Raw genomic sequence first — 21,949 nt, forward strand, 5'->3', positions numbered from 1 at the left:
GGATAATCACTATCAACAGGTGTGTGTGTGTGTGTGTGTGTGTGTGTGTGTGTGTGTGTGTGTCAGAGGTACGACAGCTGCCGCCAAATCTCTCATATCAATTGTCTGTTTGGGAAATAACCCAAAGATTAACGGCGGCGGTAACAATCTGGGTTTGCCTCCAATGCGGCTGCTGTGCAGCTAAAGATAGCTGGATACAGATTGGTGGCGCCAAGGTTCAAAGATTAACAAATGATCTAAATATCTCCCATAATTATTGATATTGCATCATAATAATACCAAGAAATAATAATAATAATCAGCATAACTGTTGGTGTTATTGAGGCAATGCCCAGCCGTGTGACCCACTAAACTACATCCATGACCTTGGAGAATGTGCTCCAAGCTACTTCACGGCTATAATTTAAAACCCACATTGCCACCAGAGGAGCGCTTCAACTCTCTATGCTGCTGAATGAAATTCGTGGACATCTTCTTGTTTTTCAGCTTCACTGATTAAAAGGTGGATTTAAAAACTAACAGTCGACATCTTACATTTCAGGAGATGAACGTAGCGTAGCATTATAAACCGACATGGTAAAAAGAACCCAAACTGAACCCCGCTTTCGTCTGGGCTCGCTCCACGCTTCACGTGGAAAGCGGGTCCGTCTTGTTAAATTTAAAGAAACCACCCACTGTGTAATTCCAGCCGTGTACAAACCCCCCGCGGACGGATTTAGCGCGGCGGTTGCGCGATGCAGGGGAGGCGTTACGTAAGTCCAACCTGCGGGAGGAATCAACACCTTGAGATCATCGGACCGGCTCCCAGGCTCGCACCCGAGCCAGACAAAAGCTACCTTGCAGCACGCCTTCTTTAAACGCCACAATCAGCGCGGACAACTCGACTATAAACGCATTTGGGAAGCGGACTGACATGCCGCAGGCCTTTGACCTTTGACCTGTTTATAGTGTTGAAACCTCAAAGTGGCGGGTGCAGCCTTTTCCAGGAACTGGTGTCTGAAACAAGCCAATATGCGCTCCCGCTTGCCTTTTACGACTCCTAGCTTAGCGATGTGCTAACCCAAGCCTCCATCTGTGAGTGAATGACTTCCTGTCTGAGAATCTATGGTGTTGTTCACCTGGTCAAGTGAACCAATGAAGATTGGAGATAGAAAACCGAACCAGCCTTGCAGGTGACACAGGGTTTTTGATAAATCCTCAGTTCTTCTTCTTCATTACGGTCCAGCTGGCATTGGGCGAGGGATGTGGTTCATCACAGGGGACATACCACCATTCACTCACACGTCATATAGAGAAAAAACGTCCTTCATTCAATCATCACATGGAGACGTCCAACCATTCATCCTCTGGACCAGCGGCTAGCAAAGTACGGGCCGCGGGCCACCTCCGGCCCGCCAAAGAGTGGTACAGAATTCATACTTGAAGTGAATGATTGAATGATTGGATCAATGAATGTGGGAGCTCAAACAGGAGATTATTTCATTTTTGGAGCTACTTGAGAATTTTCCTGAGCTGAATGACCCAGATTGGCATTATGATTTAGCCTTTACTGTGGACGTACTGACACACATGAATGAGCTGGACGTGAAGCTACAAGGGAAAAACCGGTTTGTGCATGAAATGCAAGCAAACGTCAGAGCCTTTGAAAACCAAGCTGGTTTTATTTTCAAAGCAAATGTCAGACGAGTCTGATATGAACTGTTAGCTAATGCGTTTTTTTTAATATGTATCGTATCCTGTGCTGACCCGGCTTGTCTGTCAAATTTTGAGAGTCAATGTGGCCCCTGAGCCAAAAAGTTTGCCCACCCCTGCTCTGGACGATGTCGGGTCTCCACTTCTCTAAATGTGTAGACAGTGGGAGGAACCCGGAGAACCCTGAGGAACCCCACGCAGACACAGGGAGAAATCCACACAGAAAGGTCTCCTGTGGGAATCCAACCAGGGACTTTCTGGTTGCGAGGGAGTGGAGCCTGACCCCTGCAGCACCTTAGGTGTATCCTGGAGAGAATTGCTAGCGGTGGTTTAGTTTAATATTAATTTTTATTTTTTCCTGGAGCACATCAAGAGTCCTGATAAAGAAGCCCAAACCACACAGTTCTGCGTCAGACACCTCTTGGAGAAAGTTAGGTCACCGAACCGGATGCCTGGAGATCTGGTTCGGATGTAGAAGTTTGAGAAACTGCCTCAGTAGGAACCCCCTTTCGGTTAACCGGATGGTAAATCCGGGAGAATATGTGATCTTGATCCCCAGAGGCATCCACCAAATGACCATTACAAGGCTGAGACCCACAGGAGAGGCAGGGCCACTCATTCCAACACTCTAAAAACTCCTCACTCCTGTCTGTCCACTGAGGAGATGCTGGATCTAAAACTTCTTCCATGAACATGGATACCGTTCCTGCTCGGGGTTTTGCATTTGAGTGTCCCCTGAAGGTTGAGGAGGACACAGAGGTGGGTGATGAACGGTATATGTGTGGAGGAGACCGAGTGGACAATGCTTCTCAAAGTGCTCCGCATGTATCCGGCCTTTCCTGCCGCCCGGCTTCTCCGATTCTCCCGGCTCCTCAACTTGGTCCTCTTCGGGGACGGATTTAGAACCAGGCCGGGTCACCTGATCCCGCCCCGCGCCAACCACGGCTCAGCGGGTGAACGCGGCGTCATGCAGGCATGCCAGGCCTGCACAGCGCCCCCCACCCCGGTATCCCGACCCCCACCAGGCCACACACCCCCAACCCAATTACCAGCACCAGCAAAACCACAACGGCCTCCACAAATCCAGCTTTGGCACCTATGCATACCTGCTGCTAAACCGCTCAGTGCTCACTCACCCAGCATGATAGACAGATAGATAGATAGATAGATAGATAGATAGATAGATAGATAGATAGACATGCATATATGCTGTATATACATGTGGATATAGGCAGTATGAGTATAGTGGATATGTATATGTGTTATGTGTATACAGTATATATATAAAAATATGTATATATACCGTATACTTTACACATATATATGTATATATATATATATATATATATATATATATATATGTATACACACACACACACACATGTATATACTGTATGTATGCAGTCAATATATATACAATATGTGAGTATATATATGTATATATATACATATATATAGATAGATATAGACAGAGAAAAAGTTGTTTTGTACATATACTGAATAAATATGTGGGGACATAGAGTACGTATATACAACATATATATGCATATACACCTATAATTTATACAGACGATTAGACAGACAGACAGACAGACAGACAGACAGACAGATAGACAGATAGACAGATAGATAGATAGATAGATCAATTGACAGCAACTGTGAGTCAGTTTGAGTCTCTCTCACTTCCCATTTGCCCCAGAAGGATCAGCTCACACACTACAAGCAAATAATTGGTACCTCTATACTATATACTATATAATAGCATTATAGAAGATATAATTTAAAGGAAATTTCTGGTGGAGGACAATGCCTAGTCACTTGTTCTCAGCCCCCCCCCTCCCCCAAGTGACTGCATGTTATGCTAGTCATGAAATCACACACACACACACACACACGTCACATGGGCCCAGTTGCACCTCCAGTTCTGCATTAACGCCGACTGTCGGAAACCTTTGAGCAAACGCGCTGCGGCTCACCTGTCCAGCGTCCCCGGCGGGTCAGGGTTGCAGGTACGGATCCAAACAGGAAGTGTGTATCCTCAGCGAAGCCGTGCGACGGTGTGCGTCTGCCGCTCAAGGCTCCGGCGCTCCTTCCCTCGGGTGAGCTGACACACACATTTACACACAAACTCACCAGCATGTGTGTGTGTGTGTGTGTGAGGGGGGGGTCGCGGTGGAATGGGGTTAAGAGGGAATCTGAGGCTGGCGGCGGGGGAAGGAATAGAGCTCAGGGGGCAAATTTAGAGCCCAGCCAGCGGGGACACACCGAGCCTGGAGTTCAAAGTCCGGTTTATAACTTCTGACATGGAAGATTGTGGAATACGGAGGGGAGAACCCGGGTGTGTCCTCCATTGCAGGGATCTGCTCGGAAAACGGGCTGACGGTGCACGACCTCGTGACCTCGCTCGGTCCGGAGGGGTCAAGACACCTGCAAACGACTGGTGCCAGCAAGTCTTGAGGGGACACCCGAGACCCCTGGAGGTATGACGGCCGCACCGGGGCCGGGAAACAGACTTTTTATGTTGCGCGGATACATGACCGGATCCGTTTTGCATCCACACAGCTGGAATAAGACTCAGAACTCACAGCAGTGGGGAGGGAGATACTTAGAAGGTCCTGGAAAAGGAGCGGGATGAAACTACTTTCATAAATCCCACACAAGAAAGTCAGGTTTATGCAAGTCCAAGTCCAAGTTCGGCTTCAACCACCAAGTGCAAACCACGTCTGGGTTCCTTCTCCTGCCAGTGAGAAGATCCAGCGTGGTCCTCAACCACTCACTTGATGCCCCAGGAGGCCCCTGGAATAACATTCTTCTTCTGCACATGAGCTATCGTGCAAAATGGCTTCTTTACTAAGAGACACCTCACTGTTATTATTATTGTAACGATTTAGAAATCACCCACGCCGTGACTCTGAAGACATCATCTCCAAACCTCCAGGAGTCTCCACGTTCCTTCGGGTTCCTCTCATAGTCCAAAAACAGGCAGGAGGTTCAGTGGAGACCTTCCATTGTCCATACGTGTGAATGGTTGGATGTCCCTGTATGTGGCCTGGGACCGAAGGTTGACCGGTCCAGGGGGAACCTGGTTTCCAAACCTAACTAGTTCACCCTCTGGTGGTCCTGCTAGGTATCCGCCATTGTTTTTTTGTCATGCAAAGTGAAGTTGTGACTGTATCATGCCAGCTATTAGCATGTAGCTGTTAGCACTCCTTGGTTTTAGCAGTACTGGAACATTAGTCCCTCCCAGATCATCTCAAAGAGAGACCTGCTCTCCGTGGAGTGTGTGAACTGGACTTCAGTACGCGGGTTCTTCATCGGCTATCAGAGGCTTCTATCACATAAAAGAACACAAATAAAAGCACATTTCATCCATCACATTCATTTTATTTTACTTTTTATCATCTTAAGTGTCTTTTTCCTCTTAAAATGGAACCATAAGTTAGCAGAAGCAGGAGGCGTCAAAGAAAAGTCCAGTGCAAAACAATAAACCGAAGCGGCCGCATCTTGGCGCGCGGCGCAGGGTTCGGTTCAGGAAACACAATCTCACAGCTACGGCATGTCCGGGTCCTGTTTGGCGTCTCATCATGTCCACGGCCGTTCAGGATCTACAGCGTTCCTGAAGGACTCCCAGGACTTCCAACTCTCTCTAAATGAACAAGAACTTTGGAAAACCGACATAATCGTCATCGGCCTGCTGTCGCCTGATGCCTTCGAGCAGGACGACCCACTTTCATTTTCTATAGACCTCCTTCCATCCTGGTCTACAGAGGAGCTACCGTAGATCTGTACTATCTCAGCAGCCCTTACCAGAACTCACACCACCTCCTCCACCCTTTTCTAAAACCCAGATCACTTCCCCCATCCTTCCTTCCTTCCTTGCTAACTTCTCCATCCAATCCACTTCCTCTCTCCCCAGATACACAATCGGTGATCCTGCACAAAGCTCTGCGCGGAGATAGTTTACATTGCTGTTAAAAGTCCTTAAACTTAAAATAAAGCGAAGATATTGTCACACTAATTCCTGCTGACACGGCTGCATGGGACTTCAACCCATGTCATACAGAATGGGAATGGATGCCGCTGTCAATCACCCTGAAATGAACGTAGCGTAGCTTAGCAACAAAGAAAGTCAACTTTCAAGTTTAACATAGTATGCTCACAGAACCAGCTGCAATCAGTCCAACAAAAGAAAAGGATATTTGGTGCCAATTTTTTTTTGCTTACCATCAAATTCAAGATACACTGTTTAGAATAACATAACACTGGTATAAAAAAAATGAACATAATGGCTAATTCACATTCGGAGGTTAAAAAAAGGAAAGCGCAGTTAAAAACCTGGGGACTTTGGAGTATTTGAACTCACTCATCTGCTTTTATTTGAAGTAACGCAACCGAACCCGAGAACCTCCAGGGTACGGCTAACTCTTACGCTAACCTATTAGCTTAGCGGTAACAATTCTGAAAATGGCAGCAGGGCGGGAACACGCTCCGTTCGTGTCGTGAATCAAGGTCCGACCGTTCGCGCCCAAACATCAGGAGAAGCCACCGCTCAGGAGCCTTGGTCTGTGGTTTCAGGCTCAGAAGCTCATTGGTCAACGGCAAAACAGCCAACGCTGTGGAACATCTCTTGCCCATCACGGGGCAAACACATACCGACTTGGCGGAATGGCTTCAAATGTTCTCGATCGGGGCCGTACAAAAAGGAGGCTTGGAAAGCCGGTTTTACTGCGCCTCACTACTTGAATGGAGGTACTCGCGGCACAACTTCACCGCCATCGGAGCAGGAGACCTGGGCACGGCGGGAAAACGGCATGCTAAAATCCCGTTAACACAAACGACTCGGCGCGGCCGACACCTGAGGTTTTGCCGCCTGCCTGGGAAACAAGAGTTGTCGACGTCATACTTTGTTGTCGTGGTAACACAGACGGTGGATTCGTCTGCTTGTCTCCGTCTGGTGGAGTAAAACAGTAAAACCCGTTGCATCTGGACAGCTTTGGAGTGACTCGGCGTGAACCTGGAAAACTGTCCAGGTTTTCCGCCGGAAGGGGACTCTTCAAATGAAGCGAGAAGAAGATATCTGAGAAGGTCCCCTGGCTCTGGAAAGGACGGCTTCTAGTTTAGCTGTGATTAATACTGATGGACCTTCAGCCACCGGCTGGAGACAAAGAGCAGAGAGGAAGGGATTCCACATCCTGTCTCTAAAAAAATGGAAGAAGCCAGATTTGCAAAATTGGGATCCGATAACAAATCAGGGACGGCGGGCGTTGTTGCCGTGGATACAACAGACTGATACGTCCACTTTGTGTATGAAATAGAAGATGCTTGGAGGAGACGACTGGAGCCCTGCAGATCCAGGGTGGACGAGCTGAGTGCGGGAAGATGAGGAGATCCAGTGAAGGTGCCGGATGAAACCGTGAGGACGACTGAGGGGAAGCGACGCTGCGTTCATGAGACCACACGGGCTACCAGGGAGCTCAGATCATCGGCCGACGGCAGCTCGGACTTCAGGAAATAAGCCGCTGCCAGTCGAAGGTGATCCGGGCTGCTGGAGCCTTCACCGGCCTCCACGAAAAAACAAGAGCAATGGATCCCAGAGCAGCTTTGTGGCATCCGCTGATGGACGGCAGACGGCGAGAAGGTCCCGGCACGATGGCGAAGATGCAGATGGGCGGCCGAATCCCAGCAGCAGGACGGAGGGCTACCAGCTGAACAGAGAGTTCTGCCCCAGAGTCATGAAGTAAATCTGGCTGCTGCCTCCAGACTGCACAGACGCGAAGAAGACCTGCAACAGGAGACCACACATTCCTGTGAATTCCACATCCACTGACAGGCTTTCACAGAGCACCAGTAGATAAAGTTACACTGAGATGGTTTGAACATGGACAGAGGAGGGATGGAGAAGATCTGGATAGAGGGAAGCTGAGGTTGGATCTAGAGGAAGACCAGGGAGGAGGTCTATGGATGGTGAGAAGAGGGTTAGATGGAGGAAGATGCTTGGCTGTGGAGACCTCTGAAGGTCCCAGGTTCAAGAATCATCACGATTCATTAAGATTTAGCATTGTTAAAAAATGACATTTTTAGGGGTACTGTACATATTCAAACACACTATTTGTTACTGATGTCTTTTAGTGATGTTTGACTGCAATGGAACTGGAACAAATAATGGATAAAATCCCATCCTGGGCTGAAGTCCAGAACACGGACCACGACTCGTAGGGGTGCTGAACAGCCGAGGGGGCAGTGAAACTCCCACCTTGTCGTTTCTTTCACATAGAAACTTGAGTTTCTGGGCCTTCTTGTGCATGAAGACGCCCTCCAGGTTTCCCGTGGTGGCGGACCGTAGTTCGATGGCCTTTTCTCCCCAGCCCATCACCTGGTTGGACTGCAGGTAGGCTGCAGGCGGAGACACCGGAGGTGAGTCAGCAGGAGGGGAGCGTGCTACTGCGAGCTCTAAATATTTTTGTTTCGAGGAGTAAGGTCTCCTGAAATCACACATATCGTAATTTCACGACTATATGGCGCACATAAAAGTCTTAGATTTTCTTCAAAATGAGCGGCGCGCCCTCTAGTGCATCGCGCCCTGTGTGTGTTGTTGTAAGGCGGACGTAGTAGAGAACACCATGAGAAGGTTAAAGGGGGAAGTGTGGGCGTTGATTGTACATTAAGCACAGGTATGTGCGTTATGCAGAACATCGTTGTTTTAACAACTCTGAAAATGGCAAAGCGACACGCTTGTGAAGCACAGTTTTAACTGAATGCCATCAGCTGCGCGGAGGAACATGGAAATCGAGCAGCCGCGAGAGAATTTGAGATTAATGTATCGATTAATGATCGCTGGGCATCTGTGTGAACCGGCCGTTCAAAGTAAGGCTGCGAGCGGCGTGGGAGCGATGCATGACCGATGGAGACCACAGTTTCACTAAGAATGGAAGGCGGCGCCGGGCAAGTTACGCCACAATTTGCGAATGGATTGCAGATGCTCGGGCTAACGTGTCTGCTGACACTGTTGTGCGAGCTTTCGCAAAAGGGACTTCCATGGGTTTGACTGATGACGATTACCGGTAAAAAAATGTGAATCCCAAACTTAGTTTTGCTCCCGCTCTATTTTTAAATACGCACACTTGTATGCTTGTGTGTGTGTTGCTGTTTTAAGGTGGACGTAGTAGAGGACTCCATGAGAACATTAAAGGGGGAGGCGTAGGCTTGGATTGTATATAAAAGCCGCGCCCTATAATCAGGTGTGCCTTATGTGTGTGTTAAATACAGTAATGGAACGCATAACTGAGACTGCGCCTTTTAGGACGGTACGCCTTATGGTCGTGAAAATACGGTACAAAAAAAAATACGGTAAACCCAACATGTGGTTCGGAAAGCTGATCCTACCAACTGATGCGGGCATCTCCCCCCACTGCAGCACGGTATCCTTGGTGATGCGGCCGTAGGTGTCGATGTAGACGCCCTCGTCTTCGTAGCAGACCAGAACTTCTGTCCCCGCGCTGTTTGGCAGGATGATGATGGCGTGTGGACGGATGGTGCCCTGGATCTGCGAGACAAACACAGACACGACTGAGTTCGGCATCTGAAACGCTCGGTTTGCCTTATTTCATCCAACGCCGACGCAGAAGCATCGTGGAGAAAGTGACATCAGCGTCACACCACGGATCCATTGGTCGATTTCCTTTGGGTTTACCAACACCTTCACTGACACAGCAGTTGTTTGCTTTTACTTCAGCCGTTAGAGTCAGATGTTATTTCTACAGCTCCTAATCCAACACCCGATGTCTGAAGATACCTTCTGTGGAGAGCAGGTGTGGACCACACTCTTTAAGATGACCTACACAAGCCCAACATTTCACCCAGGAACAAGGATTTCGAGATAGCGGCAAGGATTCTCCGCCTAAGACAGAACCCAGCCCAGTGTGGGCGGCCTTCTGCCTCGACCGGTGGGGTAGAATACCACCCGCTCATCCACGATTCATACGGAGACACACAACTATTCACACATCTGGACGGTGGAGGGTCTCCAGTGAAGCTCTCGCATGTGTTTGGACTGTAGGAGGAACCCGGAGAATCCTGAGGAACCCCACGCAGACACTGGGTGATCATGGAGACTCCAGACAAGAAGGGGAACCCTGTGGGAATCCAACCGAAACCTTCTGGCTGTGAGCAGGAGGCGCTAACCCTGCTACTCTGTGCCGCCCACATCCAACTAAACACATCAACTAAACTTTCCCGAACAAACGACAAATTCCAGAAACTTGGCTCTCGAAAGTCAGACAGAGTGTTGAAAAACACATTGATAATTAGGTGAATATCGGAGACAGTCAGCGTCTCCGGGAAGCGGGAGTGGAGATACGTCACCGGCGTGCGAGCGACCACGATCCTGAGCATCAGCACCGGCATCCACAGACGCAGGGCGATCTTAATCCGCTGCCTCGGCATCAACATCTCTGCGCGCCTGGAACCACGCTGAGGAGGACTGCACGCGGTGTCCTTCTAAGAAGTGGGTGGTAGGATCATGTGTGTCTGTGTGTGTGAGTGTGTGTGAGAGGGACAGAGAGAGAGAGATGCCAAGCAGCTTGAGGTAAGTGTGTGTGTGTGTGTGTGTGTGTGTGCGTGTTCGCAAAACTGGCAAACCACTTCCAGGAGTGATGCATAAAAAGTGGTCTTTTTTTCCCAGCGTGGAGGCGGGTTTGAATAAATGAGGGTTTGGGTGAGTGAGTGAGTGAGTGAGAGAGAGAGAGAGAGAGAGAGGAGAAGAGAGGGATGGAGGGATGAAGAGCGATGGAGGAGAGAGAAGAGGCGACTGGGTGGCAGGATAAGGCACTGTGTGGCAGGCGGCGGGTGTGCAGGCTTGCCTTATGTACTGGAGGAGGAGTCGAGGGTGGCAAGAACAGGTCACACACACACACACACACACACACACATACACACACACACATTCTAACGCCGTCAAAATGATCAGGGCAATGGAGGATGGGAAGGACATATTTTTAGACCTTATTTTTCTCCTCCCTCCCACCCGAGCTCTCTGCGTCTTTGCAGAAAGTAGCACACAGTAGGAGTGTGTGTGTGTGTGAGTGTGTGTGTGTGTGTGTGTGTGTGTGTGTCAGCTGTGCAGCAGAAGATACTTCATGGCAACAGGTGGTGTCTGAACCTCAGGACATCTCCAATTCAGTAGACAACAGACTCGTGTGAAACGTGTCTCATCAGGAATACGTGTTCACAGAACATGGTGATGATCTGAATATTTGTTCATTCATTCATTCATTCATTCTGCACGCCGCCTATCCTGCAGTCACTGGGTGAGAGGTGGTGTTCACCCTGAACCCTCTCATTCACTTGTCTGGACAATGTAGGGTCTCCAGTGAAGCTCCTGCATGTGTTTGGACTGTGGGAGGAACCCGGAGAACCCTGAGGAACCCCATGCAGACAACATGGAGGCTCCACACAGGGAGGAACGCTGTGTGAATCCAACCAGGGACCTTCTGGCTGTGAGGGTGAAGCTCTAACCACTGCACCGCCGATGAACAACAACGTCGTGAAAACAGTGAGAGCAGAAGAAGTATCTCCGTCGCTGATCACGTCAGTCAGTCAGGAGAGATGAGCCAAAGAGCTTTATGTAATAAATCCAGAAGATCTATCGTTTCACATTTTGAAGCCCACTTCAGGGAACACGTCGGGACATCAGCGTGACTCACCGGAGCTCGGCGTGCCCACGTACGGCAGCAGGAGGAGACGGGGGAATGACCCGCCTCCCTCTGACTGCAGCAGCGGTGGGCGACCAGCCCAAGAACACACAGACCGGTACGACCGCCGGATCACACCATCCATCGGGAGCTGCTCGGAGAAAGCGAAGAAGGAGCTGCACCCTGTCGGCCAGAGTGGAAGGAAAGGGGGAGAAGATGGAGGTATGGTTTGGAGACCGCGAGGAGAAGACAGGAGGCAGCAGAGGGAGGTGAAGTGTGGAGGAGGATGGAGTCCATCAGAGGGACAGCACATGGTGGAGGTTCAGGAGATAAAGTCAGACTGAGATGGTTTGGACATGGAGAGAGAAGGGATGGAGAAGATATGGAGGGCTAAAGGAAGGCTGGAGAGGAGGGTTATGGATGGAGGGGAGGAGGAGAGGGTTGGATGGAAGCAGATGATTGGCTGAGGAGACCCCTGAAGGGAGCAGCTGAAAGTTAGAGAAGAAGAGGAGGAAGATCTATGCCTGTAGATGTTTTCTTGATCTGGATACCAAATGCTACTTTTCTTCTACAAACAACCCTCAGATTGAAAGACCTTCAAGGTCCCCCGAGGGGTTTCTGAGTCCATGCCCGGAAAAATACATCTTCACCCAGTGCAAATCAATCAGCTGGAAAGAAACTACACTACTCAGAGATTAAACTACAACGTTTAGAGATTGAACTACAATACCAAGCTTTCAAACTACGATATCTGGTGATTAAACTACGGTATCTGGATATTAAACTACAATACAAAGCTACCAAATTACAACACCCAGAGATTAAACTACAACACCTGGCTATCAAACTACACTACTTGGCAGTCAAACTAGAATACCCAGAGATTAAATTCCGATAACCAAAGTTTAAACCACAATACCCAAAGTATTAACTATAATACCCGGTTATCAAACTACACTACCTAGCGATCAAACTACAATACCTAGAGATTGAACCAAAATACCCAGCTATCAAATAGCACTACCCAGCTATCCAATTATAATACGCAGAGATAAAATTACAATATCCAGAGATTAAACTACAATACCCAAAGTTCAGACTACAATACCTGACTATCAAACTACACTTCCTAGCAATCAAACTACAAATCCCAGAGATTAAACTACAATACAGAGTAAACTACTACAAAAGCAGTCAAACCACAATATCCTTAGATTGGAGACGTAGTGCTTCCAGTAAGTCTTGGGTCATCTCCAGGGCCTCCTCCTGGTTGGATGTGTAGCAGAACATCTCACCAGAGGGGTCCCCGGTGGTATTCCGACCAGATAGAGCCACCATATCTAGTTCCTCTGGATGTGGAGGAGCAGCAGGTCTTCTCTGAGCTCCTCCGGGATGACCGAGCTCCTCTTGTTACCTCTAAGGGAGAGCTCCGGGACCCTGAGGAGGATCTAGTTCTTTGGGTCTCCACCCCCAGCTGGTGACCGGAGGTGAGAGTGAGAACAGGACAATTGAGACAGTAAGAGGTTCTCACGTGGGTGGGCAGGTAGAGGTCATAGGGGGTTCCAGAGTCCACGTCGATGGCGTGGAAGCCGTACAAAGAGCCGTAGATGACCTTCAACCTTTGGTCTTCTTCCACCGTCAGGTCGACAGACAGGGGCTTCTGGGGCAGGGACCTGAAGGACTGTGGAGAAGAACACCAGCGCAGTGGAGTTAGATGGGAGGGCATGACCTTTCATTCATTCATTCATTCATTCATTCATTCATTCATTCTCTTTATCCTGATGTCAGGCTTGCATTGGGATGCTGTGATTGGCCAAGAGGTGGGTTCACCCTTGACCAATCACAGGGCCTCATACAGAGACATCCAGCCATTCACCCACTTATTCACACATCTTGACAATGTAGGGTCTCCACTGAAGCTCTTGCATGTGTTTGGACTGTGGGAGGAACCTGAAGAACCCTGAGGAACCCCACGCAGACACGGAAAGAACATGGAGACTCCCCACGGGAAGGAATCCAGTGGGAATCCAGCTTGGGACCTTCTGGCTGTGAGGAGGAGCAGCGAACCTCTACACATCTGTGCCGCCCTTATGAGTGACTCCAAGAAGATGGAAGAAGCCATGGGACGCGCGCTGTCTTTCAAACATGCCGAGAAGAAGAAGAGTGTCCAAACATGGAATCCAAACAGAGCTGAATATGATCAGAGACCGACAACGATGCCGTAAGAAGACTGGTGAGGACCAAGATTCCAGTAGGAGAAAACAACATACAGACACACGACCCGGATCTGCTGCACGGCAATGGAGACCAGGTGGAGACAACGCATACGTGAACATCCATCACGGTGTCCTACTTCCTAGGAAGGTCTTTCAGTAGCATGAATACAGAAGGAATAAATAGAAGGTGGGTGACGGAGGGCTGGGGATTCAGACCTCCTCAAAAGAGCTACGAGGAGAAGTGGACCAGGACACAGAGGACGGAGAGGAAAATGGGACAGCGCTCTAGTGAGGTGTGCGTCTCATAGCCTAGATATGTCACATTGTCTGTGTGTGTGCGCGAGTGTGTGTGTGTGTGTGTGTGTGTGTGTAAAGTCGTCTGGCAGTGAGTGACCCGATTACATGGTTTGGTCCGTGGACACTGATGTGAGCAGCTCTCAGACAGAGTGCTTCTAAGACAGAGATGTCCAGCTGGAAGTAGCCTCCTCTGGGGGAAACTTCTAGTCCTGCATTCCCACAGGCGGTGAAGGACCACGGAAGGGACCGGTGGGAAGATGACGATGTGGACAAAATGGAATAATAACCAGGGACTATCAGCTGGTTGAAGTGTTTTTATCTTCTCCCTGCACTGCTTCAACGAGTGACGAACCCTGTTAGCCGTTAGTTAACTCTGCACTTGTTCTTGCCAAAATGTTGATGTTCCCCTGTGAGCCCTGGAAACCCCTATGAGGTGGAGCGGGTCAGAGGAGCTTGGACCTCTTCATGGCTCCATTTTTTCCAAGAAAACATCTGAGCAGTGACCAGGATAGCTTTTAAAGACGGGATCTCCAAGAGCTACCTGCTAGTGGGTGTGGCTTATGAGTTCCACCAATCACCAATTATCTATGAGCTCCTATGGAACCGTGGAAAGACCCTGCCTCGGAGTAGGAGCTAAGATGTTGCTAGGAGCTGAGGTCCATGGTCCCTGGTTCCTCTGCTATCTGAGGGCACCACAGAACTATCATGTTCCTGAAAAGGATTCAAAGAACTGAAAAAAGTGAGAAGGTGGCTCTGTTTTCTCCTGGAGGTGGAAAGGATTCAGCAGAAAGCGTTCTTTATGACGGAGCAGGGCAGAGCTTTGTGTTGAGAGACATCTTCCCACCTTGAAGGCCATGAACTTGTGGTAGGGCTTCGGGGCCCAGGCGTACACCTCCACGCCACTCTTCAGAGCGATCACCAGGAACTTGATTTTCTCATAACGCACTGAAATTCAAAGAACACGGAGAATATGGATGTTAAGTGAAATCCCAGGAGATCTTTTTAAGAAGGAGGTGTTGGAATGCCCACGGCAGAAAACACTCACCCACTTTGTAGTGAACACAACCTTCTAGATCTCCTACCGAAGTCCAGCCAAGTCTCTTCTCCACCTCTGGGTCGTTGTGAAGGATCTTGTTCCTCAGCCAGGAGAGGTAGTACAGACGGAGCTTGTTCTTCTTCCCTGCGGGAACAGAGGAGACCTCAGAGGGCGGTGGACAATGTAGGGCCTCCAGTGAACCTCCTGCATGTGTTTGAATGGCGGGAGGAACCTGGAGAACCCTGAGGAACTCAACTCAGATGCAGGACTCCACATGGCCGTGAGCTGATGTCTACAGAATCACGGAAGAACCTCTGGGTAAATCCTGGACGTGTGAACTTTGAGAAGACGCACCTGATATGGTGATGAGCACGTTGAGTCCTTCCAGCACGTCCATCTGCTGGAACCTTCTCCTGCTAATGAGGGAGTAGACCTTTCCCTGGCCGCTGCGGTCCAGCAGCCACAGGCCACTCTCCGTGCCCACCAGCAGGTTCACTCCTTCACAGCAGCAAAAAGCACACAAGGACGTTAATGGACGCACACACACATGCACACACACACACACACCACTGGACCCTGACCTCTACAGCAGGAGGAGAGTACTTCTAAACACCACTGTATTTAGAAGTACCGTATTTTACGCACTATAAGGCATACCTAAAAGCAAGTGCGCCTTATAGTCCAGTGCGCCTTATATATGGATCCGCAAAAGGTCTTGCAACTACAGGAAGCAGCCGCCGATTCTATTTTCTCCCGTAGAAGAAGTAGCGTGCGATGCATGCTGGGATATATGACTGCATTTTCATTTCCATTTGTGTGTGTGTGTGTGTGCAAATCACCGAAGTCGCAGCGGTAAAAACGGCAAAGGTGAATTCCAGTCCCGCACCACTTGTTTGTGTATAAAGACCCCAAAATGGCTCCTTTCAAGAGACACCCTTACGACGCAGAGTTTAAACTCAATGCGATTGGTCACGCAGTAGAACACGGGAATAGAGCAGCAGCGAGAGAATTCAACATGAACGAATCAATGGTGCGGAAGCGACGAGATGACCTGCGCCGAATAAAGAAGACTAAACAGAGTTTCCGAGGAAACAGAGCGAGAGGGCTACATTTAAAGGACAAACATGAGCAGTGGGTTGTTGAACAGAGAGCAGCAAGTAGAAGCATTGCTACAGTCACTATTCGAATGAAGGCAACAGTGCTAGAAGAGCAACGCAAACATCAATGACTTTAGAGGCGGTTTCATTTTATGAAATATTTTGAACTGTGACGAATGGAGTTGGAAATACATTGTTTGAATGAAGGCGGTGCAAATACAGGTAAGAGCTACCGGTACGTACGGTACCGTATTGTGAATGCACAAACTTGTTTTGAGAGCGGACAGAGTTGTCAGAACATTGGTTTGTACTATATTAATAAAGCTTGACTGACTGACCTATCTGACTGTTTTGTTGACATTCCCTTTAGTGCAGCTCTATTTAGTGGATGCATAATGCAACACCAGACACTACTGTAGCCTCTATTATATGCGCCTTATACATGATTTTTTTTTTTTTTTTAAATAGGCCATTCATTGAAGGTGCGCCTTATAATCCGGTGCGCCTTATAGTGCGGATAAATATGGTAGTCACAGGAGAAGACCAACCCCAGAGTCCAGCGCAGAGGACCTCGGCGGTGAACTTCTTCTTGTACTTGCGGATCTCAGGCGTGTCGCTCTGCGGGCGGATGTTGGTGGGGTTGACGTTCACCACCGAGCCTTTCCTCTGGTTCTCCCTCTTCACCGGGTCACCCTTGATGCCAGCTACACACAGAACTCGGTCAGAATGTCCAGAAACATATGCATGGTGGTGCGGAATATGTGTGAGAGTGTGTGTGTGTGTGTGTGTTTGAGTGTGTGTGTTCCTTACTCGGGCTTTGCGGCGGTGAGGATATGGGGATGAGTCTGGGGTCGATGAACGAGAGGAAGGAGGAGGTGGAGGAGGTGCTTTTCCCGCCAGGGCTGCAGACGGCCTGCACAGGAGACGGACTTTTATCGCACGGAAGTAACGTTTACATTTACAGCACAGACAGCGCCATCTAGTGGACAGACACGGTAGTGCAGCAGGTTCAAACAACAGCAGTCCGAAAACAGGCTGAGTCCTGACCTTCCACTGGCGCCCATGCTTCCAGACACAAATGCATGAAACACATTTTGAATTGGACAAAAAACTTTACTTATAGAAAACAAAACAAAATAAATCAGTTTCACAAAGTCGTTAAATGCCCTGGTGAATATGGCGACCTGTTGTCCGATTGAAGCTTTGACCCACTTAGAATCTAAGATGTCAGACACATTCGTGAATGCACAACACACACACACACACACACACACACACACACACACACACACACACACACACACACACACACACACACACACACACACACACACACACACACACACACAGGACTCACATCTCCAGACATGTATGACATATGGATAGATGGATAGATGGATAGATAGAAAAACAGATAGATAGAAGGGAACCAGATAATAATGTACATGAGGTACAGGAAGTGTGTGTGCGTGTGTGTGTTCCCCTCTGCATTCACCTGCAGGTCCTGGTGTGTCGGGGACCTCGGGGTGGAGGGTGAGCGGGGGGGGTAACCCAGGAGGTCCCGCGTCCTCTGCTGCAGGCCCAGTGCGCTGTGGGACGGGCTGGACGGAGACGTCTTCTGCACCAGGTCCGGCAGTAGGTACGTGTCTTCTGAGCCCGTCTGGCAAATCTGAGGAGCGTGCACGCACACACACATACACACACACACACACACACACACAAACACACACAGAGTAATGGCACCGTCTCCCTGATTAAAAGCATCCTTTTCTTTGCTGATGACAGAAAAGTTGTTGGACGGTCTATAATTTAAACCCCTATTTCTAAAAGTCAAACCCGAGGCCTTTCAATCGGCCGCAGGATGTTGATGGAGCAGCCAATGAAGCCGGGCCGCAGTTCATAAATTATGGTCTGTCTCCACGCGGGCTGCCGGAGAACAATGCCTCGTGACATCCAGTCCCTCCTCTGGCACGAGGATTAAATGTCACGGCGCGAAAAAATGAAATAAAAATCAATCACGGCGCGTGAGAGTTTATTAAAAGAGTTTACATGGGAAATGCAGGCAGAGGACGTCGGCATGGCGATAAAAAGGGGATATGAGATCTTCCTGATTGATGGAGGTTACTTTACAGCTTGTCAATGGAGATTATGAACAGCCTGGATTTGCATCCCCCAGAGTGTGTGTGTACGTGTATGTGTGTGTGTGTGTGTGTGTGTGTGTGTGTGTGTGTGTGTGAGATGCAGAGCGTTACATCCGTACCCTCACCCGTTCATCTATAACATTCAATGCATCAGTGTTATTCATGATCCACCGTCTGCACACCTTCAAACCCAATGGAGGTTAGAAGGCCACTGCGTGTGTGTGTGTGTGTGTGTGATCACCTGGTTCAGATTGCAGTGAGGTTGCAGTACGATGCCGTCGGGTATTGCTCGGAAGAATTTCCCCCTCCCATTGGGCAGGCCGGCCCTGGGAGCAGAGCCAAGGAGACCACACTTAGATGGGGGACGTGACGAAAACCCAAACCTTCTCACTACAGGAAGTCTCTTCAGATCTCCATCCAGGGGCTGGACACCCTCTCTTTGTTTTGGAACAGGCTTAAAAGCTTTCTTGAGAAAGCCTGGAGTTAGCGCTAGCCTAGCCCCAAGCTATGCTACTGTGGGCTTCTCCTCTCCTGTGTGCACTTCATCAGCGTATGATAGAAACCTCATATCACCTCCAGAGTCCCTTGGTTCTCTCATAGGTCAGGTTGACTTCATTTACTGCACTGTCCCCAGATGTCCAACATTGTCATTTCTTTACGCTAACCGCCTCGACCTAACTGGTCGAGGCAGAAGGCCGCCAACGCTAAGCTGGGATCTGTCTGAGGTTCATCTTAAGGAGTGTGGTCCAGACCTGCTCGGCATGGAAGCGTCCTCACTCACCTGGGTTGGAACTCAAGACACGTAGAAATCCGACAGGACTTAAATGACCTCTGTCCTCCGCAGTGTAAAGATATCGGGACGATCCCATATGTACATGGCAGTATTTCTTCGTATTTCTTTCATACTACATTAAACAAAGTACTTTTGTCACTCACTGGTTCCTCTCTTCGTCGTCGCTGCTTCCAAACTCATCGCTGGAGGAGGAGTACTCCGTGGCCTTGTGGAGCCGGCTGAGGGCTGATCTGCCACCCTGTGGGTTGTGGAGGGAAAGGAACGGTGTGAAGACAGATGAGTTCCCGGGATTCAAGATAGATGAAGACGGCTTAGAAACATGGCCGAAATCAGCAGAGCATCCTAGACACTGTGACTTTTATGGCGGCCGCCTAAGAAGAACACCAAAAGCAGGCCCCGTCTCGATCGGAGCCCTTGAACACAACCCTCCGGTACTGTTGGCTCTCCGGGCCAGAGCTGACTTTAAGGCATTTATCTTCACCTACAACGCAGTCACTGGTGTTGTACCATCTCATCTATCTGACTTAGTCAGGCCACAGTATCGCATAGCTCCCAGGGTACTAGTCTTCTGTATCCAAAAGGTTCATAAAGACAGATGGCGAGAGGCCTTCTGGTACACCAACTCCATGGAACCTTCTATAGCCTGGCACCAGTGTTTAGCAATGTAGGTGGAAAAAAATATTTGCGTTCGGCCCTAAATCCCCGGAGAACTTGGATAAAATGTGTAGAATGTCATCATGGTTTCAGGAGTCCTTACCTGTGAATGCCTGGAGGTGACCTCCTCCGCTGGCCTCCGGTGCTGCTGGAAGCGGCTCTGCAGGAGTGGACTCTCTAGCTTGAAGTAACCTGTGATGAAAATCCCCAGCGGGATGGGGTAAGGGGCTGCACCATACATCCTCATTCAGAAGGTCAGTTTACCAGGCCGTATGTGAAATTATTTTGTTTTTCAGTGTTTGCAAAAGGTCACTGGATGCAATTGAAAGCGACTCCTATTGGTGGAAGATACCATATCATAGGATGTTGGAGAAGCAACATCGATTCATCAATGGTGCATGGAGCTATTGGCAGCCGTACACCCCTCATATTGAGAGGGGGTTCTAAACTGCAAACTGCTGTACCTGAACAATTCTGGACATGAAACACACACCTGGTGTACGTGGAAAACACACTCCATGAAGTGATGCATGAGTCACAAAGTCCCTATTGTGTTGACCATATGTTGGAGTGTTACCTGTTAGGGTAGCCAAAACTGTTTGGGCAGGCCTAGCTGTTAGCGTAGCCCTAACGTTTAGGCTAAGTCTAACTTTTAGGCTAGGTCTAACTTTTAGGGTATTCCTACCTGATAGGGTAGCCCTACCTGTTACGGTACATGCAAAGCAGTTTGGAAACTCATCCGGTCCGGAACAGGTTTGATTTTCATGTCCCCAGCCATCTTTTCTTATCTTATACTATACTAGCATGTGAAAATAAACTCTTCTGTAATGTATTCTGAGCTTCTGCGGGGCTTCACTGAGCAACTTCAGGCATCTCTAAGAAGACCATTCAAGATCGTTTTTTTTGGAGCCCAGTGTCACACTTGGCCCAAGACCTAGTATTTGCTTTTTAATCACGTATTTCCATCAGAAAATGCGCCTTGCTAATGATTTTCTTCCATGCCTTACAATGCAGACAAGCGGGTATCACATCTGGCAATACCAACAAACCCCTTCCAAACCCCTTAAGTGACTTTTATCAATTTTGTGCAGCACAGATAAAAAAGAATAATAAAGTTCTCCTCCTGAGAAGAACCTCCACCCAAGGTGCCAGAAGTCTCCACCATCCATCACCCAGAACACTGACCTTGCTGGTTGCTTACGGGCGACGCCCCACGTGGAGCAGATCTGGAACTCCGGTCTCCCACCAGCAGTGGACTGCCACTAGATGGAGAGAGAGACACACACAGGGAGAGGAGCAGTGGGTGAGCTGTGGTCCTGTTTCTTCTTGTCTCGTGTTAAATCTTCAGTTTCTTAAATGTTAGTTCCACCTCATCTAAATTCATCAACACCTACCAACACGGCTAGGGAAGAACAGCTGACGGAGATTTTGTTTTAGGAGCAAAGAAAGCAGAAGTTACAGAAAGGTTTTTGTCCACTTCATGACTGCAGCCTGAATGTCTGCTGGAACTTTTAGCTCTCTCTGGGTTCCTGGAGAATACCAGATCCAGAAGATACCTTCAGATAGCTGCTATGTTTCTCCAGGGTTATCAGCTATAAACAAACTTCTCAGGCTTTAATTTCTAGGAAGAAGAATATCTATCAATCTATCCACCCTGAGGCCTCCTCCCTCGCTCAGATCATCTCACCGGGGAGGCTTCCTGACCTAATGGAGCCTCCTCCTCTGGTCTCTACTTTGAGTTCCTCCTGGACGGCTGAGCTCCTCATCCGATCTGAGGGAGAGCCCGGACACTCCGAGGAGGAAACTCCTTCCTGCTGCTCTCACCTCTGTCTCACCACCTTTCTTTTCATACTCCTTGATCAACCCTGACACTTTTCTCCACCTGTTCCAACCTGCAGGCATACGTTCCTCTACCTCTTCCCCACCCTCTCCATTGACCCTCGCTGATTAAACCCTTCCACCTTCTTCATCTCCACTCCCTGTAGCCTCATCGTTCCACTCTGGTCCCTCCCTTTCACACACCTATCCCGTCCTGCTGCAGCCAACCTTCATACCTCCATCTCTCTAGATGTTCCTCCACCTGCTCCCACTGCACACTCTTGTGCCTACAAGAGCAAAAACCAATTGTTCCTCCAGTGAAAAGGAGATCATTTCATAGCTTCTCCTTCACAAACCCCTGCAGTTTCCATCCACGGTGTGATGTGTGGAGGTTCACCTGGAGGCAGTCCTCTTGTGACCCTTGGCCTGGTCGCTACAGTAGAAGTTGGAGGTAGTGCGCTCTGGGACCTGAAGATAGAGACCAGACAGCCATGAGCAATGTAGCAGAACGTTTAG

At 49.0% G+C, this 21,949-nt stretch overlaps 2 protein-coding genes across 5 annotated transcripts in view; both read right to left on the bottom strand.

The window, feature by feature from the left end:
- Window positions 1-3,725, bottom strand: part of myot (myotilin) — a 28,637-nt gene extending 24,912 nt beyond the window's left edge. Inside the window, exon 1 of the mRNA XM_086178608.1 lies at window positions 3,669-3,725. The gene's annotated coding sequence lies outside the window, so the exon portion shown is untranslated. The remainder of the gene's footprint in view (window positions 1-3,668) is intronic.
- A 3,529-nt stretch (window positions 3,726-7,254) lies between these two features.
- The window catches only part of LOC147215771 (mitogen-activated protein kinase kinase kinase kinase 4), a 58,890-nt gene continuing 44,195 nt past the window's right edge, over window positions 7,255-21,949 (bottom strand). For all 4 annotated transcript variants that reach the window (XM_086178693.1, XM_086178694.1, XM_086178695.1 and 1 more), the window contains 15 exons: window positions 21,831-21,901; window positions 20,801-20,877; window positions 19,719-19,807; window positions 19,105-19,199; window positions 18,410-18,494; window positions 17,523-17,696; window positions 16,838-16,940; window positions 16,576-16,731; window positions 15,285-15,428; window positions 14,940-15,074; window positions 14,739-14,839; window positions 12,913-13,062; window positions 9,076-9,235; window positions 7,946-8,085; window positions 7,255-7,474 (listed from right to left, as the gene is read on the bottom strand). In XM_086178693.1, the coding sequence (XP_086034819.1) occupies window positions 7,391-7,474; window positions 7,946-8,085; window positions 9,076-9,235; window positions 12,913-13,062; window positions 14,739-14,839; window positions 14,940-15,074; window positions 15,285-15,428; window positions 16,576-16,731; window positions 16,838-16,940; window positions 17,523-17,696; window positions 18,410-18,494; window positions 19,105-19,199; window positions 19,719-19,807; window positions 20,801-20,877; window positions 21,831-21,901 (1,764 nt within the window). In that variant the 3' untranslated portion in view covers window positions 7,255-7,390. The remainder of the gene's footprint in view (window positions 7,475-7,945; window positions 8,086-9,075; window positions 9,236-12,912; window positions 13,063-14,738; window positions 14,840-14,939; window positions 15,075-15,284; window positions 15,429-16,575; window positions 16,732-16,837; window positions 16,941-17,522; window positions 17,697-18,409; window positions 18,495-19,104; window positions 19,200-19,718; window positions 19,808-20,800; window positions 20,878-21,830; window positions 21,902-21,949) is intronic.

Source organism: Fistularia commersonii, chromosome 31 (assembly GCF_037954325.1).
Source record: "Fistularia commersonii isolate RoL2024-O1a breed Wild chromosome 31, RoL_Fcom_v1.0, whole genome shotgun sequence".
NCBI classification, from domain to species: Eukaryota; Metazoa; Chordata; class Actinopteri; order Syngnathiformes; family Fistulariidae; genus Fistularia; species Fistularia commersonii.